Consider the following 20212-nt stretch of genomic DNA (forward strand, 5'->3'; position numbering starts at 1 on the left):
TGAAAAATTATTGTCCTCCCTTCCTCTCCAGGGCTGCGCGGCCGCCCATCCCGGCTGCAAACAGAGAGGGCCGGGCTGAGCGCCGCAACGGGTCCCAGCGAGGCCGCTGCCCTCTGCGGCAGACGGCGGTGCGCGTTCCCCGCTCGGGCGCCCTGGCTCGCCTGGCGGCCCGCGCGCCCTCCCGGTGCAGCACGCGGGCGCTGTGACGTTCTCGGATAAATGCCGTGTAACTGTGTAGGCGAATGGAAGCTAAAAATAAGAACGGAAAATCTATCATTAAGGTATCATTGCGCCAGCGCAGCTATTTGAAGGCTCCCATGGTCCCCGGCGCCTGTGTTTGAAGCCCGCCTTCAGGCTTGGGCGGGGGGGGTGGTATTTGCAGACAACTCATAGCAGCGGCTCGCCAGCCAGACCTCAGGACGCAGGGGTGGCGCTGGTAATTATGGAAACACTCAAAATAAAATAAAATAAGCGCTCACCACTCACCTCTCCCCTCTCCATCTCACCCCCTGTATTGTCCTCAAGTCGCTGAGGAATCGCCAGGAGTGACCTGGCCGACTACGCAAAGATTAGGACTGAAAGCTATTTCAGATCCATTTCGCCATCCACCTTCCTCCATCCACCTCAGATTAGAAAAATTAAGTACCAGGAGGAAGCCTTTGGAGAAGAAAATGACAACTGGGACTTCGCCCCAGATCTACAGTGCGCAGCGGTGGGGCACAGAGACGCAAACTCCCGGGATGGCGAGCCTCCGGGATTCCATTCGGTTAAATGAAAATTGATCTGAATTCCTTTTTAACACCCAAAGGGGAGAAGGAGAGAACAGGGGAGGGAGGGCAGGATTCGTGTTCGTGCGTGTGTGTGTCCGGGGAGGGGGAGGAGGCGCCAGGGTGCAGCCTGCGCGCCGCTCTGCGCCTCGGCGGGCTGCGTGCGTGTGTCCCTGTCCGCGCTGCCGAAACGGGCTCTTCGAGGGATCGGCGTCACATGACTCCGCCTGCCCCTCGCCAGCGCGCAGCTTTCCAGTCCCTCAGTTTGCCCTGCGCCGGGGGAGGGTCGAGCGGCACCGTGGTTCTGCGGAGCGGAGAAAAGGTTCCGGTGGGCAATTGTACATCTGGATTCCAGAAGCCGCGGCTCATTGCCAGATCCCGGAGTGTAGATATTTGCGGGGAGGGGAAAGCGAGAAGGAGCGAGGGAGCGAGCGCCAGAGAGAGGCAGCGCGCACGGACAGGGAGCTGCTGGGTGCCGCGCGGAGAAGATGTAAGCGCGTGGGGTCTAGCTGGCCTCCGAGCACCATGCAGAAGGGGATCCGGCTGAACGATGGCCACGTCGCGTCCCTAGGACTGCTAGCGCGCAAGGACGGCACGCGCAAAGGCTACCTGAGCAAGCGGAGTTCGGACAACACAAAATGGCAAACCAAGTGGTTCGCGCTGCTGCAGAATCTGCTCTTCTACTTCGAGAGCGACTCCAGCTCGAGGCCCTCAGGGCTCTACCTGCTGGAGGGCTGCGTCTGCGACCGCGCGCCCTCCCCCAAGCCTGCGCTCTCGGCCAAGGAGCCACTGGAGAAACAGGTGAGGCAAGCACGGTGTCTGACCTCCCAGCGTCCAGACCGCGGCCCTTGGGGCTCAGGGCCTTCATCCGGCCGGCCGATGGCGCCCGAACTTTGGTCCCTCTACTCTTGGCATCCTCGGCGCCCTCGGCAAGAGGGGAGGGTTGGCCCAAGCGGGAGGGTGAGCTCCCGCGGGGCAGAGTGGGCAGCGACTGCGGACAGGGAGTAGGTGCGGGCTGCAGCTGCTCTTCGCTTGGCGAGCTCCATGGGAGGCGGGGACAGAGGGGCCGAGACGCGGAGATGCGGCGGGAGATGGTGTCGAGAGGACTAGACAGAGCCGATGAATGTGGACCCACATCCAGCCAAAAATGATCCTCCCAACCCCTACTCTCACCCCTCAGGCCCGGATAGCGATCATCTGCCCCAGACCTGAGAGGTGTAATTCCCCGCGCTTAGGCATGGGAAGGGCTAGACCGAGGCGTCCCCGCTCCGCAGCTCCCTGCCTCACTGCAGTTGGGAGCCTGGGCTGGCTCTGCCAAGTTGGGGGGTTGCGGGGCCTCAGATGCCATGGACCGGTGATGGACTCCCAGCTGGCCCCAGGCCCAAGCAACAAACCGAGGGATTCCAAGGACCAACCCCCCCCCCCCGCCCTGACGCGACGGGGCTAGGGCCAGGGCTGCTGCGGGGGCCGTGGGTCAAGTGGGCGCTTCTATCCTCCCCCGCCCTCTGAGCCTCCGCCGTCGCCGCAGCGGTGGCTTTAGCGCTGCCCTCGCGTTGCCGGAGCTGCAACACTGAAGTGCCAGGCCTGGATCTGCAGGGGCCTGGGCTGGTGGTGGTGCGCCTTTGGTGCGGAGGGAGGGAGCAGCACCTGCGGCTGCCCAATGGGAGCATCCTGGCAGGGAGAGAGGGTAATTTTTAAGCTTGATGCACCCTTCAGAGGCATCTGGTCTGTCCTCTTGCCTCTGGGAAGGTAAAGTCAAAGATAGTGAATCCTAAAATGCCACCACTGGGAAGGACTGGAGATCCATGGGCCCAACCAGCTGGTTAGTGCCTAGATGAGGACACTAAGGCCCAGAGAGAGAAATTTACTTGCCCAGTGTCATACCAGGTGTTGAGGCCACCTCGTGGTTCTGAGAACTGAGATCTCAAAAGTGGTTGCTGCATGCAGACTGGTGGTGATTGAATTGGCTGCAATAAAAGCCTCACTTGAAGTTGCCCTCCTCATTGTCAAGACAGAGCTCTGAGCTCAGTCTCTGCAGCACACTGCTTCCTTCCCTACCTCAGCCTGTGGGTGCTGGGAAATGTGGACAAGAATGTTTGAGGGTGGGTCTCTGGGAATGACAAGCCACATGGCAGGTAGGGGCTCCCGATGGCAAAGCAGAGCAAAAAGCAGGCAGCTCCTTAAGCTTAAGGCACAAATGGGGCCTAGAGAACTCACCTGGGAGAGCCAGACCCAGGCTGGGCCAGAGACACTGCTCTCAGCCCTTGATAACTTGCCCTCGCCAGCCTTCCAGAACATTGCCAACTCTCACCAGCCAAAGTCCACCAGTACCTACCAGTGGCCTACATCCCCGGCCAGAGCCCACCTCTATCCCTCAACCCCCTACACTGGTGCCTAGAGCTGAGCTCCTCGGCAGACAGGGAGGGAGGGGTGGAGGAAGCTGAATTGCTATTGAGTACACAGTGTCTGTTCTCAGCCCCTTGGACACAAAGCCAAAAACAGGCCTGAGACCAGATCTCAGCTCTGCAACATCCTGTCTGTGTGACCTCAGTTAACACACTAAACTCCTCTGAGCCTCTGTTTTGTAATCTACAAAATCAAGATAATAAGACCTACCTTTCTGGGGTTTTGAGAACACAAATAAAGAATGTATATGAAAGTATGCTCACAATACATTTTAGTTGGATCTAGATAAATCTTGGTTGAATCTAAATTATACCCAGCTGGGCAGGGAATAAAGGCCTAATACAAAATGCTAATGGTGAAAGGAACCTCAGAAAGATTGTACAGCCCATCCTTCCCATTTTACGGATAGAGAAACTGAAGACCAGAGAGGGAAGAGAGTTACTCAACATCACAGAGTACGTCAGTGGCAGAATCAGACCTAGACTTCATCTATTTTCTAAGAATTCCTGAAAATGAGATCCTACAATGATTCCAGATCATTAACTCTTGGCTCCGGTATTGGGCTGTGCTAGCAGTGGCTTATTGGAGGCACAGGAGTGCAGAACCAACTGATGATGTGCACGCATGCTCAGAGCCGTTTCACTGGAATACCACCCATTGGAGATCCTCACACGTATCCACGAGAGTAGCCCTCTTGGCACAAGAGAAACGAATAGGGTTGAGTGCAGTAGGTGATGGTCGGGTGCTGCCCCGCTTGGGCACTGATTTCTGCTGAAGAACCACGCTTCATCTCATCTGCTTACACAGACGTCCCGTTCCACTCCAGAGCGAGAGTTTGACTCATGTAGAAAGTGGATCCTGCTCCTTTAGCCTGTATATGTCCACAAAAATTTGTAACATTTTCCTTTCTAAATCTTCAAGTAAAATTGATGGCCGCAGCAGCTGCTCCCTGTTTCTCCTTGACTTGGGTGTCCCACGGCACCCACAGAGCCCCAACATGAGAGGCCTCGCTGCAAGCCATTCTGTGACTGAGTTTGCCTTGCATGTGGCCCACAGGAAGCCTTTCTAGAAACCTGCCGCACATGTGGCGGAGTGCCCATGTTATGAGACTTCCAAGAGGCTCTCAGTTTGACAGGACTGGCTAGTATCTAGGAAAGACTTGCTTTTAGCAGGATGTAATTTTTCCTTGGGTCCAAGCAGAGCTTCCACATTGAAGGACTGGGGATGGTTTCTGAAGGAGTACAAAGCAAATATTGGCTAGGAACCTCCCCAGTTGCAGGGATGAGTTAGGGATGGAGCACATAGTAGGTGCACAGGAAATGCTTATTGAGCTGAACTTGGTATATCATCTGTTAATTCCACATTTCATGTCTTGAGCACTGACTGGGCACTGGTCCAGGCCCTGAGCTATGTCACAGGCTTAAGAAGCTGGATGTCACAGTCCCCAGCCCCCAGGGAAAATAAACCCACATAAAGATGGGCACCCCGCACTGAGAAGATGCTCTCGTAGCAGGATATGCAGGGTGCTCTGGGAGCCCCGGAACCAAGCACCAGGCCCATCCTAACATTATGTACTCTCATCTGGCTGTTTCTACATAGGTCTGACTGCATCTGGTGCAGCCCTACCGTCCTGGAACTCTGGCCTGGATCCTAAGGCCTCATGAAGTCAGACTGGCACAGCCATGCGCCTGTGCCCACTGGCAGCTGCAAGGCACCTCTTTGGCCTGGGCCCTGCTCACTCAGTCCTGACCTCCTCTCGTGCCGACCCTCCAGACCACACACTGAAGGCACAGGTGCCTGGACTTAGAGTTTGGATTCGGCTTCCCTAGAGGTTGACCCTTGGTGTTCCTTGCCCCGCTTTGGTGTGGAGTCACCCCAGACTGCCTCTTCCCACTCTCATTCTGAGCCCCCTGCAATAAAGCTTCCAGCCCCAGCTTCTCAATGGAGGATGTGACCAAACCAACCCCAGCACTCTCCTTACCCCCGAAGCAGGAGTGGTCAAATGTGAACACCAGGCTCTTCCTTATTCACTTAGGACTGAAGGGATACAGACAGATCCCCTCAGCCAGAACCTCAGCAGTGATGTAGGTGGAGGCTCCAGAAGCTGGGGGCCTGTAGTACTTGTTGTCCACCCCTACCCACCATGGGTGCCTCATGGGTGCCTTTCCCTGGAGACAAACCAAAGCCCCACCCCGGTCCCCAATCACAGGACACATTACGGGCTGGCCCAGTGGATCAGATCAACAACAGCCCTAAGGCGGTGAGCGTGCCCGTTTGACAGATAGGGAAACAGTCCCATTGGTGCCATCTAGCAACAGTGGCTGAAGTAAGACTGGTTCCCTGGCTTTCTCACTCTGCAGCTATCTGTCTTTGCCACAAAGCATTCCCTCCTGTTGCTCTAGCACATTCACCCTCTCCGCCAGTCAGAGAAAAGCAAACCTGAACACAGGGGAATAAGGTTGATCTAAACGCAACACCCCTCAGACACAGGACCCTGGGACACCAGTGTGTGTGGGGTGCCAGCGACTCAGACTGGGGTTGCTTGCACTGTGGAAAGGCCAGCAAGGCTCCCCACCCACCCAGACCAGGCCCAGCCCTGGCAGGCGTGAGGCCCCAGGATTAACTGTGTGAGGTGCCCATCTCCCCACGCATCCCCCAAACATTTCTGGAGCTGGAACAAGGTTGAAGAGGCTCAGTAATTATACTTTAATTGGAACAAGGAAGTACCAGGTCACTGTCCCTCTTCTTGGGGACCGGGGGGCTAGGGCCAGGAAAAGACTGTACATAGACAAAACTAAACTAAAATCTCACCACCATTTATCCGTGCAGTAAACATTTTGGCTCTCAGTGCCAGATCTGTGGTAGGTGCAGTGGATCCAGAAAACAATAAAACTTAATCCTTGTCCTCAAAGTGTTCACAGTGGATGGGGAGCCCTCCTTAGATTCGCTCCTGGTCTCACCAAGTGCTGGGAATTCTCTCTCCTAAACAGTCCCAGACTCACCTCTGCCCCTGCCCCTGGCTCGGCAGGAGCTCCTGCCATCTGCTTGATGGACTGAATGCCCTCACATTGTCCTGCCTCACCGCACTCCAGGTCCCCCCTCCGCATAGCAAGCTGCCAGAGTGATCTTATAAACTGCAATTAGATCATGGACTGAGCCACTGAAAGCTCAGTGGCTCCCATCGTCTTTAGAAAAACATGCGGACTCTCAAGTATGCCCTGGAGGACCCAGGGGAATCTAGCCTCTGCCCACCTCCTAACCCTGCCCTCCCCTCCCCTTCTCCCCCTTCCGCACCCTACACAAGCCTCATCTTTCCTACCTCAAGGCCTCTGCAGTAGCTGCTTCCTCTGCCTAGAATGATCTCCCACCCCTATGCCCTTTTAGTGACCAACAACTCCTTCTCTTGCAGGTCTTAGCCTCAGAGTCATCCTCACTTCAGAAGCTAGAATAGCCCCAGGTTCCCCCATCACGGGCATTTACAGCACTGTCCTTCATCCACATCGCTCATCACAGTCTGTGGTTATTTGACATGTTTGGCTGGTGAATGTCGTCCTCCCCTCTAGAACAAAAACTCCAGGAGAGCAGGAGACCAGCAGAGGCCAGAGACTAGCTAGAGGGCTATTGTTACTAATAGTCTGGTAAGAGATGTCAAAGCCCTGAAAGGGTGAAAGAGTGATGTCTTTAAGATAGAGACTTTATTAAGAGATACTCAGATGGAGAACTGGCAGGACCTGCCATCCAATTGGACTGGATGAAACCTGATGTCCACATTTCTGCCCTAGTCCTGGGTAGATGCGGGGCCACCAGCTAAGACAGAAAGACAGGTGGAGGAGCAGACTTGGGGGCAGTGGACGATGATGAGTCCCCTCTCAAGAGGTCAAGTTTGAGATGCCTGAGGGCAGAAAAAGACTTTATTTATTTTTTGTTTCTGCCGAGGAGGATTCTCCCTGAGCTAACATCTGTGCCCATCTTACTCTATTTTGTATGTGGGTCACCACCACAGCATGGCCACTGACAGGTGGTGTAGGTCCGTGCCTGGGAACTGAACCCGGGCCGCCAAAGTGGAGCACACCGAACTTAACCGCTAGGCAACCAGGGCTGACCCCAGAAAAAGGCTTTAGTCTCTTCCCAGGCATGGTGAGAATACTGATCACAGAGACAAATGGAGCCCCAGAGGCAAATGACAGTATGTGCTAAAGGCAGGGACTTACTGAGTTTTTGTTTTTGTTTTTTTTTGAGTTAATGATAGGTTACAATCTTGTGAAATTTTGGTTGTACATTATTGTTTGCCAGTCGTGTTGTAGGTGCACCACTTCACCCTTTGTGCCCACCCCCCACCCCACCTTTCCCCTGGTAGCCACTAATCTGTTCTCTTTGCCCACATTTTTAAATTCCTCATATGAGTGGAGTCATACAGAGATTGTCCTTCTCTAACTGGCTTATTTCACTTAACATAATTCTAAAGGCAGGGACTTATTGAAAGGGGTGTTCAGAGGTCTGCAGGCAGCTGCCCTGTGGCCCAGAGCCCTTGGAATGAAGTGATGTACCCTCCAGGTGCACAGCAGAGGAGGCGCAGCTAGCTGGGGACAGTGCCAGCTGGGCAGAGCATCCTGTGGTCCCTCTGGGATCTGCCTATGTTAGACACTTTCACAACCTGCCTGGCTTGGCAGCCTTTGCCTTCTCTTCTGCAAGTGCACCTAGAGGCGTGAAGATGAACTTGTTGGCAGATTTGCACTCGGATCTCAATTTCCCGACACTGCCAAGCAGGTATTGTCACTCCCCCTTCACAGAGGGAGGACAGGAAGCCCAGAGGATTTACCCAGGCTGCACAGTAGAGCTGGGGTTCTGAACCTTCCCTCCCACCTGGTGACTGTGGACCAGTCATTCAGCTCTCCTGATCTACAGTCTTCCTGCCATTCTAGGAGCCCCGGGGCTTTGAGGGCTGCCATCAGGATGAAGGGGTGGCCCTGGGGGCCACACCCCCACATCAATCAGAGGAATCCCACTTTTAACTGCTTTACATATTAGCGTTCCACATAAGATTTTACCTTTATTAACGCTTGAGAAAGTTTGGCTTCACCAGAAGTCGTTGCTCAGTGCCTTTAGTTCTGACATGCCATGAATGCTAATTTAGATGTGTATAAGCTTGTAGCAGAGCACTTCAAAACACTAGACCACAAAGACTGAATAACAGTAAATAACCATTCATTGAGCACCCACCATATGCCAGGAACTGGAGTACACGTGTTACATACTGCGCCTCCTTAATCGTTCCAACAGCCCTGGGAAGCCATCACTGTTCATGTTAACCCATTTTCGAGATGACGAAACTGAGGCTCAGAGATGGTAAGTAACTTGTTCAAGGTTCCAGACCGTGTGCATGGCAAAGCTGGGACGTGAACCCAGGTCTCCCTGACTCCAAAACCTGAACTCTTCAGCCACAAACAACATAAAGACTGAGCTGGAGTGTCCTCTGCCAAGATAAATGGAGAAAAGAAGAGAATTAATAGCAAGTGAAAATATGTCGCTGTCTCTTCGGTGACTTTTGTGAAGCAGCGTTTGTTTCTGTTTTGCTGGGAACCTTGCAACTTGAATCCCATGAGCATTGAGGGAGAACTCACCTAGGCAGCACCCACACGGTTTCCCTGGAATCCATGGGAGCCTGGAGCCGGTGCCTGAGTGCACGCGCCAAGAACAGGACACAGCCCCTGATGTTTATGCAGGAGCGTTGGTGACGCGTGGACTTGACAGGGGCCCAAAACAGTGCCAACGCCCAAACGCCTCCATGAGGGCGGACTGTCGTGCAGGGAGCAGCTGGGAGCCTGGGACGCCCCCACTATCATGCTCCGCTCACCAGGGAGCGCACTCCCCCTCCAACACACCACCTCGATTCCCAGCTCATTCATTGAGGAGTTATTCCACCTTTGGCAATGAGGCACATTAGGTAAAAACTGTGGGTTTCGAGCCACACAGACTAGCTTTGGATCCTGGCTCTTCCACCTTCTCACTTGAGAATGTCTTCAAGCTCTCTGAGCCTCAGTTTCCCCATCTGTGAGTTGGAGACCATAACAGAGCCTGCCTCACAGCCCCGTTTTGGATGTTAAACTGAGTGCTGTTTATCAAGCCCTACCACACACGGTAGGTCTTATCAATAAATTGTAGCTGTTATAGCTTCAGTTTTATGACCAGGCTCTTTCTCAATGAAGCGACGACTCAGGTCACCTGGCGCTCTGGCAGTTCTGAAACAAGTCAGCCCCAATCCCTGACCGTGGACATAAAGAAAGGATAGTAAATCTTAACTGAGGGAACCTGTGGGTTTCTGGAAAAGTCTGAGCAAGGATGCTTCTAAAAGAGGAAAAATGCTTGCTGCAGGAGTTCCTCCATCCCTGGTGGCAACAGCATCCCCTGGCCCTGCCAGTCTTACTCTTTAATCGCTCTCAGACCCAGCCACTTAGGTCCCTCTCTTCCTCCACTGCGTTAGTCCAGGCTGCCATCATCTTACATCTGGGCTTGAGTGGGGGGCTCCTAACCAGCATACTAGTCAGCATGGGCTGGGCTATGCTGCAGTAACTGCCAACCCCGAAATCTCCATTGACACAAGAGTGGTTGATTTCTTGCTCATGCTTTATGTCCCCTGCAGTTGATAGAAGGGTGCTGCTCATTGTGATTTCTCAGGGATCCAGGCTGATAGTCATTCTGACACCTGCCTCCACAGTCATCTCTGCAGAGAGGAGGGGATGTGGCAGATCTCTCCCTGGCTCTTACAGCTTCCACCCACAAGTGACTCACTCTGACCACAGTTCACTGGACAAGTCACATGGCTTCAGTCCGGAGGCAGTGAGGAAGTGCAGACCCACCACGTGCCTGCCAGCAGAGCACCAGAAATACTGGGTGAACAGCACGACTGTCATCCACTGTCCCTAAATCCACTGTGTGCCCCCGATCCATTCACCTCTCTGCAGCTGGAACCGTCTTTCCAAAATGGAAATCTGATCATGTCACACACACACATGCAGCAGCTGAGGAGAAAGGCAAAGGGACCTTCATGATGGGTTTAACAGGAGACAGAGATGTGCTGAGCTGGCAGGGTCCTGGCCAGGCCGCCCCTCTTTTCGTTAAGCTGAGTGACTCTGTCACCTTGACCAAGTATCACCAGAAGCACTTTGGCCACTGGGCTTCCCCAGAATTAACAAGGAGAATTTGAAATGTCAAAGTGGCATTCTGAAAACATCGACGCTGCGTCAATGGCATTTGTTCCCCAGAGATTTACCTGTGTCTCCTAGAAGCAAGCCCATGCTGCCTAGCCTTGGGAGGATGGGACAAAGGGCAAGGGCCTGCCCTGGAAGAACTCACCATCCAGTGAGGGACAGCCCACCAGTAAGCAAGGACAGCACAGGCTGCTCAGCACTGGTACAAAGGAAAGCCCAGGAACCATGGGAATCCAGCATGGGCACCGCCCCCAGCCTAGGGCATCAAGGGGGCTCCACCAAGAAAGGGCATGTAGGACAGACCATGTAGGTTGCCGAGGAGGCCGAAGCTGACCCTTAAAGCCTGTGTGCCGTGTTACAGAGTGCAGGCCTTCCCCCAGTGCAGTTGGGAGCCAGCACAGGCTCTAGACAAGAGAAGGGCTGCTCTGATCACTGCAGGGTGAGAATGAGCAAGAGGAAGACCCTTCCTGAGGCAGGAGGCCAGGTAAGAGATGGCTGTAGAACTGAGCGGCAGCAAAGGCCTGAATTCGGGGAGTGCCGTGAGCACCGAAGGGTCCCCTGCACTCCCACCCCCGCCGTGTCACCACATCGCTGAAGCCCATGCTTGCGCTGTGCCGCTAAAACCATCCCTGGGCCTGCATCCACACCCTCTGCGGCTGCCACACCCTGGGCTTGGTGGGCAGCAGTGGGGGGTGGGGAGCCTCATCCTAGAAAAGTTCCAGGGGTTGTCTCCATACCTTCTTCTCCAGCCGTCACCCAGATAAAGCGCCTTTTCAGATTACAGACATCAGAGTCCTTACCACGCGAAGCATCTCCTCTAACCACCGTAGGAAGCCTGCAGTGACTATGGTGTGGGGATAGACGTAGTCCTCATTTGGCAGATGAAGCTCAGATCAACGGAGCTCAATCCCTCAACAGAGACCTACCGAGGGTCTGTTCTGTGCCAGGCCCCGAGCACTCACTGCTCATTACTGTCAGAGTCAGAACTTGAGCCAGGCCTCCCCGTTCCAGGTCATTAAAGTCAGGGACATCCAGGCCCATTGTTAAATTTGGCAGTTTATACTTTAAAGACTACATCTTACTAATCCGCCAGGACTAATGCAACTTCTTTCTCCTGAAAAGTGAGATAATTATTATCAAAAAGATATGTCCTAGTTGAATTTGGATTTTTTCAAATTGGACAATCCAACTCAGACCTTAAAAGCCTTTCAAAATTAATTTTAGAAGAGCAAATGAATGACTGAATGAATCCTTAGCAACCTTAGCCAGTATTCTAAAAACCCATCTAGAAATTCAGAGAAACCTGATCTAGACTGACTTTCCCCTGTCAGACTATATGAGTGAAATATAACCAACTTTGTTTAGATGCCTCTCAGGCTCTTAGCCCAACTCAGGAAGTTAGTAAAATATTTTGGGAGAACCTGGTCAGTACGTAGCTTTCTCAGCCTCAAGCCTGCTGCTGTCCTTCCACGCTCTCTGCCCCCGCACTGGGCCTGCTCTGCTCTCTGGCCACCCTGGTTGCCAGCTGGGCTCCCTACACCTTTAGTCAGATCTTCAATGGGGAAGAGGGGAGGAGAGCAATACTGTGGGAGCGCAAGTGAGAAGAGGCAAGGACTTACATCTGGCAGCTTCCTGGTAGCCTGGACAAAGAGGGAAACAGGCTGGTTATGGACACCCGCTGCCTCCTGGAAAGACATGGTCCAGTTCATCAGGCAAAAGCACTTGTGTCCCAGGGGCTCGTATAAAGGGAGCCAGGAGGGAATTGATGATGACCTCAGGGGAAGAATCTCTGCAAATCCAGGGATCTACTCCAGCAGCAGCTCCTGTTGGCTTTCAGGGCAGCCTGAGCATGCTCGGCGAAGACCATTCTTCAGGAGGCTGGAACGGTGGGGTCCTAGAAAGATGGACCAGACAGTGCAGGGTGTGGTTTGGAGACAGTGGGGAGCAGATAGTGAGTCAGGCACTTTCAAATAGCCCGTGCCTTCTTTTACTTTAAAATTTTAGAATTGGCAATACATTATCATGATTCAACATTCAAAAGTTAGAAAGAAGTATACAGCAACAATGTTGCTTCCCACCTCTGACCTCAACAACTCAATTCTCCTCCCTAGAGGTTGTCATTGTTACCAGTTTCTTATGCATTCTTCCAGAGAGGTTATATATGCACAAATATGTGCAAATATATGTAGATATGTGGACATATATATGCATGTGTGTATAATTATACAAATTGTAACATACTATAAACACTGTTCTATACCTTGTCTTCTCACTATATTGTGGGGATAGTTCTCTGTGAGTGTATTGATCATCCTAATCCTTTTTTACAGGTGCATAGTATTCCACTGTGTGGATGTGCTGTAGCTTATTTAGCCAATCTCTTCTTGAGGGACAGTTGGGTAATTTGTGGTCCTTTGCTATTACCAACAGAAGTTGAATGGCAAACATGTCTAGGCTGGAGTTCATTCCTTCATTCAGCAAACATCTAGAGAGATGGTTGGTGGGAAAATGAAGGGCAGATTTCTTGAGTGATAGATTGAAGAATGTTCATGCAGGACCAGCTAAGTGTGACATCTGTGGCCATGGCTCCTAGGGTCTAGAGTAACATACGTGAGAGCAGACCATTCAGCAGCAGAAGCTTGGAGGGCTTCACTGACACAGACCCCCAGGCCATGGGTCAAGCACTGCCTAGTTCAAGGCTGACTCTGAGGGTGAGTAGCTTTCCCCAGGCTTTTAAGCTCTGACATTGCAGGCACTCCTCCCACCTCCTTCATCCCCATTCCCAGTGTGGGAGGCAGGGAGTGTAGGTGAGCGAGTGGTAGGGTGTCCAGGAGGCCGGTCCCCAGCAGCAGGCCTGAGGCCTAGGCTGGTGGGGGGCCCAGAACAGTGCATGGCTCAGGCCCCGTAGGAGACGGGGAGCTAGACAGGGGCCTGAGACAGGCAGTTGGCTGGGGGATGGAGCAGAGGTCCTGGTGCAGTAACCTAGGAAGACTCAGACTGGAGAACTCAGAGGCAGAGGTTGCGTGTAATGAGGCCACTTGTATCAGGGGAGAGGGTCATAAAGTGGGGTCCAGACCCCTTGTGGAGCCACATCAGGTGAGTGGGGGGTTGTGAGTGGGGCAGAGTAGGTCAGTCCTTTCTAGATTTGTGTGGGAGCACCAGTGGGACAGTAGAAGCCAATACTTCCACCAATCAAGCAGGCCCATTTGGGAAATATCACATGCAGTGAAGCCCCACTGTGTGCCAGGCACAAGCTTGGTGCAGCCAGGGTGGGAGGAATGAGCAGTAGATAAACAGGTGTTGCGCTGCAGAAGCGGAGAGAAAGACCAGAAGACTCTGGGGTGGCCTGGCACAGGTCAGAACAGGACTTGTCCTTCCAAGGGCTGGAGAACAGAGGGACTTCCCCTGGGATTCTAAGGGTGAGAGGTGGAAAAGGGATCTGGGGTGTCCAGGAGGACCTAACGGGGGCTTGGATAGATGGCCCCATACTGAGGGAAGAGAGGGGAGAGATGGACTCCAGGCCAGGGCATGTATACACATACATACACAGAGCTGAGGCCCATCAGGTTCTCTCTATCACAGCTCTCTCTGGACTGGGATATCGAGCAGCATCTGGCAGAGAGGGCTGGCTGAGGCACAGGGCCAGCTGGGACCATGGCGCCAAAGGTGGATCAGGAGGGAAGAGCCAGGACCCAGTTGGGGAGAAGCTGGCCCTGCCTGACCAGGGCATCAGAGTGGAGCCTAGTAAGGGGTGGAGTTGACCAAGAATGATAGCGTCCACTCTGCAGCTGACCCAGCCCACCTCTCCTCTTGGAAGAGGCAATGAGCAGAGGCCCAGACATGAGTCTGGACTCTAGCCAAGCAGGATGAATGTGAAGGAATGAGACCAGAGGCAGGGAGACCAGAAGAGGGCAGTTTAATGGTCCAAGGGGAGATGATGAAGCCTTGGAAGCAGGGTGTGGCAGTGAGGATGGAGGAAGGCACAGATTCCGGAGCTATAAAGAGCAAAGAAGTTGGTGCTAGTTGAACATCAGGAATGAGAAAGAGACAAGCTGAAGGTGATGCAAAGAATGCCAAAAATTTCTGATTCATAGTAATCCTTTGATCCTCACACAACTATGACTATTCAGTTTACAAGGCCTCACCCTCACAGCAGTGGCTGGATCGTGTGTGCCCCTACATGTGGGGTTTTTTGGGTTTTAGTGTAAAGCAACAGAAATTTACTCTCTCACAGCTCTGGAGGCTAGAAGTCTGAAGGCAAGGTATCAGGAGGACCAAGCTCCCTCTGAATTTTCTAGGGGAGAATTTTTCTTGTCTCTTCTAGCTCTTAATGACTGCTGGCAGTCCTTGGCATTCCTTGACTTGTAGATGCATCTCTCTGACTTCTGCTTCCCTCTTCAAGTGGCTTTCTCCCCGTAAGTCTGTGTCCAAATTTCTCATTTTATTAGGACCTCTTCTTATTAATCCAGTATGACCTCATCTTAACTTGATTACATCTGTAAAGACCCTATTTTCAAATAAGGTCATATTTACAGGTTCCAGGTAGACATGAATTTTAGGGGACATTGTTTGTACACACACATGTGAATGATGTGCTTGTGTGTTTCCTAGTAATTTTCTGCTGATAGGTTGATGAGATCCATCACTTGAACTTTGAAGATGATTCAAGTGGTTTAAAAACCCTTATGGAGCACTTCTATGAACCACAAGCTCTCACAATTACCTGTTTTAAACAACTCTGTGAGGTTGGCAATATCCTCCCCATTTTGTGAAAGAGAAAACAGGTCCACAGAAGTAGAGACATGTTGGAGACTCCAAGGCCAAATAATAAATTTGAACCCATGTCTGGCAACTCCAAACCCTGGCATGTGCCACAACCCCAGGGTCCTAAAGTGGATCCCCCAGAACACTGATTTTAAGGAATGTTGATAGATCTTCCAAAAAATGAAAACAAAAGGGTTCCACGGTGGAATAAGTTCCAGAAAAGGTTCCTTCATCTCAGGACTGCTCAGTGCCTTTACAATGTGAGTCTCCTCCTGCTCTCCCTGAAGAGTCACAGCTCTCATTCATGAAAAGCCAGTGCCCATACCCTTCCAGCCGGCTCGACTACTCAGGCCTGAGAAGCAAATTCAATGCCACTTGCTTTGTAGCTTTTGCTGTTAATCAGTTAATAAGCTGGGCTCCTGTGCCGTGGTGACAAATGCATTCAGTCACCCATTCAGCAAATGAAGACTACTCTGCACCCAGGCCGAGGCATAGTGCCAGGCTCTGGGATATTTCTTGGTCGGGAACCCTTTATTTGAAAGGAACAGGAGCCCATTCAAAACAGCTTAAGCAAAAGAGAGGACTCTTCTGGAATAGTTACAGTGGTAATTAGTGGAACCCAAGGAGAGAACATGTGTCTGGGGCTCCAAGGACCAGGAACCACCTCTGCAGCCCGCCTTTGCCCCCTACTCTAGTTACATGGTCTTCCATCTCTGCTTCCCTCTGAGACACTTCTGCTTACTTCTTTGTCTTGTTACTTGCACTTAGTTCAACACACAGAGCTCATTAATCTGGTCTCTCCATATCACTATTCCAAATAACTGGGAACTCCTGGATTGGTGGCTTCTGGGGCATGTGTCCACTGCTGCCCCAGGACTGTGGGTCTCGAGGAGAGCAGGGGGTGGGCAGAGGGTGAAGAAGTCTTCCCCTGCAGACATTGCTCCCCACAGGGGCTCCCAGCGCTGAGTGAACACTAGAATCAGCGGGAGGACTTTTAAAACTACCAGTGCCCCAAACCTACCCCTGCCTCGCACCCCTCCAACCCCCGTGTTCTGTTTTAATGGGTCTAGGGAGGGACTGAAGCATCAGTGTCTTCAAGTGCCCAAGTATCTCTGATGTGCAGCCCGGATTGAGACTCTCTGCTGTAGTAGGAAAGACAATTAAAAAGTCAGCGCAATACCAGTTGATAATGGCTTTGATGGGGAGGACAGAGGACTGTGGGCACATGTGGCACCCCTGACAGTCTAGAAGGAACAGGAAAGAGATAAGCTAAGACCTGATGATGAGGAGTGCCTGTGTCTTTCTGAAAGCACTCAGCACGCAGGCTTTTGTGTTTGTCATTGATAGCCATGGGGTAGACAGTGTCTGGGTTATAGTGGGCACTGGATAAATCTTGGTTGAATTCATGGGTAAGAAGTCATTCAGGTAGAGAGTAAAAGGTGGGGAGGACCTTATTTTTCATGATTGACACCACTTGTGTGTAGTTGACCAAGGCAAGTATTATAGTCTTGCCCATTTGCCAGTGAGAGATGAAGAGGCTGCCCTCAGCTCTGAGCAGTATTGCAGACCCAGACCCAGTTGTTGGGACAACCACCTGCTGCATCCACCTGTAGGGTGACCAACTGTCCTGATTTACTCAGGACTGTTTTGGTTTTAGCACTGAAAATCCATGCCCGCGGCAACTCCTCAGTCCTGGGCAAACTGGGACGGTTGGTCACCCTGCCTGTCGGTGGTTTCTCAGTGTTCTGTGGAGGTGCTGCAGGGCCAACTGGGAGATGCAGGATGCAAGGGGAAGGCTCCCAGCCCGCCTTCCCACCTTCCAGAGGTTCAAGTCTGCTTTAGCTGTTCTACGTGTAGAAGTTTGTTATGCTATAGGCACTGGGGACTTCAGAAACAAAGGCTGGTCTTGAGGCAGGAGGGGGAATAGATCCAGCCCCAGACAGGCACTGGGCAGCAAGAGCCATTTGGTGGCACGGTCATATAGGGGGGAGAAAGGGCATCTTGGGGCCAGGCATGAGCTAGAGCCCAGGACCTCAGCCCAGGTGAGGCCACAGATGTGGAGGACCATTTCCTCCAGCCACGATAAGGAACCAAATGTGATTCTGGTCCTGGCACAACCCCAGGTATGATTTCTGGATCTCTTCCTATGAGCCTGATAGGTCATAGATGTAGTTTCTGGATCAATCCCTCTTAACCTGCTGGAGCCCCAGGTGAAGGTCTAGACCAGTGAGTGGTTCTCAACCTTGACTGCATGTTAGAATCACCAAGGGATGCATATGCCACATGCAGACTAATTGCATCAGAGTCCAATGTACAGCCATGGTTGAGACCCACTGATAGAGATACTCAGCAAGCCAGGTGAAGCCCTCATGGTCCAGGCTCTGACCTTGAACCTGGTAAGGCTCCTGGAATAATTCTGGATCTGTCACAGTGGTCTGGCTTTGATGCTCAGGTATTTCTGGATCCACCTTAGTACTCCTGGAGGAGCATCAAGTCAAGGTATCCATCTCTTACTTCAGGTCTAAGGAAGCTCCTGGTCTGTTCTGGATCTCGGTGGAGGCCCCAGGTGGAGTTCTGTGCCTATCCCTGCAGCCCTGGTGAGGCTCCGAGAGTAGTCCACCAAGTCTTGCTTCTTCTCTGACAAAGTCAGGTGGTCAATTCGTGGTTTCTGCTTCTGTTGCATTTCTTGATCTGTTTCAGCAACTCTAGTCAGGCCTGTTAGGATTCGATATTGAAAACATGGATTCCCGGAGAGGCTTCGGGTTTGTTTCTGAATTTATCTGATAAATTCTGGAGTGTCCAGCAGAGGAATCCAACTGGGATCTACATGAGTGGGTGTGGTCACATTGTTGTGGCAGATGTGGCTCAGATCCTATCTCATGGTCACGCTGAGGCCCATGTCTTATTCTGAGTGAGTCCTCCAGACTCTGAGAAGCTCCAACGTAGTTCTGCTTGGTCAGGCATCATTCTGGGCATGGCCGAGATGTAGTCCTGTTCTCATCACAGCAGCTCTAGCATCCCCAGTGTGAGTCTGGTGTCCCACTCTACAGCTCTGCCCAGGACCCATCTCTGGCCTCTGCCCAGCCTTGTAGCTCTGGGGAAACCCAGGGGCAGTTCAGCTTTCATGGGTGACTTGAGGTCTGTCTGAGCTCTGATCTGACACCACTGAGACTATGGGGCTGTCTCAGGTCTGGTAGTAGCCAGGGTCACTATTCCTCCCTGGAAAAGATTGATAATTGAGATCATTTATCCAGAACCACAAGAAACACCCCAACCTCATTCTAAACCACCAGCCTCGTGAGGTCCTCAGGCAGTTGCTGGTGATGGAGCACTCCTTGGTTCTCTCTAGCTATCACAGAGCTCCAGTGAGCTAGGCTGGCCCCACCAATGCCTTGGAGCCCAGGACCTGGAACCAAAGCAGACCAGTGGTCCCTCTTTCCTCCCTAAGCCAATGCCCCAGTCAATGATCATACTGCTCCAGTATCAAGAAAGCCTGTCCCAAAATACAACCAAACCAGCCAGAAAGGAACTTAGGGGGAGGGGAGAGAGAGCGTTGGGGCCAGAGGAGTGTGTCCAAGCTCCTGGGGCAAGGAGAAAGAGACAGGGAAGCCTCTGACTCTGGATGCAACCAGTCACCAGCCTGAGCAAGAGGAGCGAACCAAGGAAGGGGAAGCCAGAGGGCCCATATGTGGGACTGCTTCTGTGACTGTTCTGTAGTTCTGGCCAGTCAACTTCAGGACTTCACCTGCCATATGGAAGGAAGCTGGAAGAAGGAGGAGGACAGCTCTGGGGAGGGAGTAGAGAGGAGAAAAGCAGGAGCAGAGACACAGAGAGAGAAAGGGGCAGAGAGGTGCTAAGAACAAAAAGGAGATGGAGACAGAGAACAATGCAAAGAATGAAAGCAAAGAACCACAGAGGGAAGGGGAGACGATGTCTTTCCAGCTCAAAGAACCAAGAGATGGGCTCCTCCTAGCACTCTGGCCCATCCAAGCCAGAGCAGCCCTGCTGCCTGTGAAGGGTTCAGGGATGGGAAGCAGCCTTCCCCTGGGTCCTGAGAGTCATCATCGAGGCAGGGCTTCAGTCTCAAGCATCTCCGAGCCAACATCCCTCTGTTTTGTGTCCTTTCTCCTGTGATGCAGTGCCTGCATTGGTAGCCCTGCCTGGGGGTGTGGCTGCTCCCCGCCTGCTCCTAGGGCTGCCAAGGATGAGAGAACAGTCTTGGGTGTCCTCTGGGGAGGGCCCACCCTGATCCTTGACATGCTCCTGTGCAGCCACCAGTCACCCACAAGATGGGCAATGCAGATCCTCACCAACTGTGCAACTGTTTCTTTGATGTTGCCCTGAACTTCTGATATGGAGCAGGGCCTGGACAATAATCCTATTTTTACTCCAAGCCCACAGCAGTGCATACAGCCAAGAAGTCGTCTCTGTTTTAAATTAGGCTCAGCTGTACTGTCCAAGAAAGCTTGCCAAGGAGAATGACATTATAAAGATGTTAATAAAATAAAAATTTTAGCAAACGTGTATTGGATGCTTGCTGTTTGGCATCAGCATCATCTCATTTGACTCTCACAACAATCATGAAAGGAAGGGACTCTTCTCATGCCCATTTTGTAGATGGAGAAACTGGGTTAGAGTGATCAACCAACTTGCCCAAGGTTACACAGCTAGCAAGTAATACCAAGAAGAACATTTCCCAAACAACAATGCCACCTACACCTTTCATTTATTGTCATCCAAAACATGTAGGAATATGAACCACCACCCTGTCCTTTCCTCCTCCAATTAATAAGGCCATTTCTTAATCTCAAAAGGAAATAAAATTCTTCCAAATGGAGTCTCCCTTTTTTTTTCATCCCACACAGAAATTAAGGCTGAATGACAGCATTTCTGCTCCGTTTTTCACTTATTATCCTCTGTCCCAGCCAGAGGGGCTCCCCAGGTGGAGGTTGAGTGGAGTGTGGGCTCCTTACTGGATTATTCTAACCCTAAGACTCTCATGTGTTCTCCATCTCCAAAGTCCCAGAAGATCATCAGGACTCATAAGAAATCACAGACCACCCCCGT

The 20212-nt window shown here is 52.1% G+C and overlaps 1 protein-coding gene across 4 annotated transcripts in view; it reads left to right on the plus strand.

Moving 5' to 3' along the window:
- Positions 1-832: 832 nt before the first annotated feature.
- The window catches only part of RASGRF1 (Ras protein specific guanine nucleotide releasing factor 1), a 112556-nt gene continuing 93176 nt past the window's right edge, over positions 833-20212 (plus strand). For 3 of the 4 annotated variants that reach the window (XM_014856406.3, XM_070497402.1, XM_044763721.2), the window contains exon 1: positions 986-1568. In XM_014856406.3, coding sequence (XP_014711892.1) covers positions 1293-1568 — 276 coding nt within the window. In that variant the 5' untranslated portion in view covers positions 986-1292. Of the gene's footprint in view, positions 1569-20212 lie in introns of all 4 variants that reach the window. The other variant, XR_006522625.2, reaches the window with a different exon arrangement.

This window comes from Equus asinus, chromosome 2 (assembly GCF_041296235.1).
Source record: "Equus asinus isolate D_3611 breed Donkey chromosome 2, EquAss-T2T_v2, whole genome shotgun sequence".
In the NCBI taxonomy this organism is placed as follows: domain Eukaryota; kingdom Metazoa; phylum Chordata; class Mammalia; order Perissodactyla; family Equidae; genus Equus; species Equus asinus.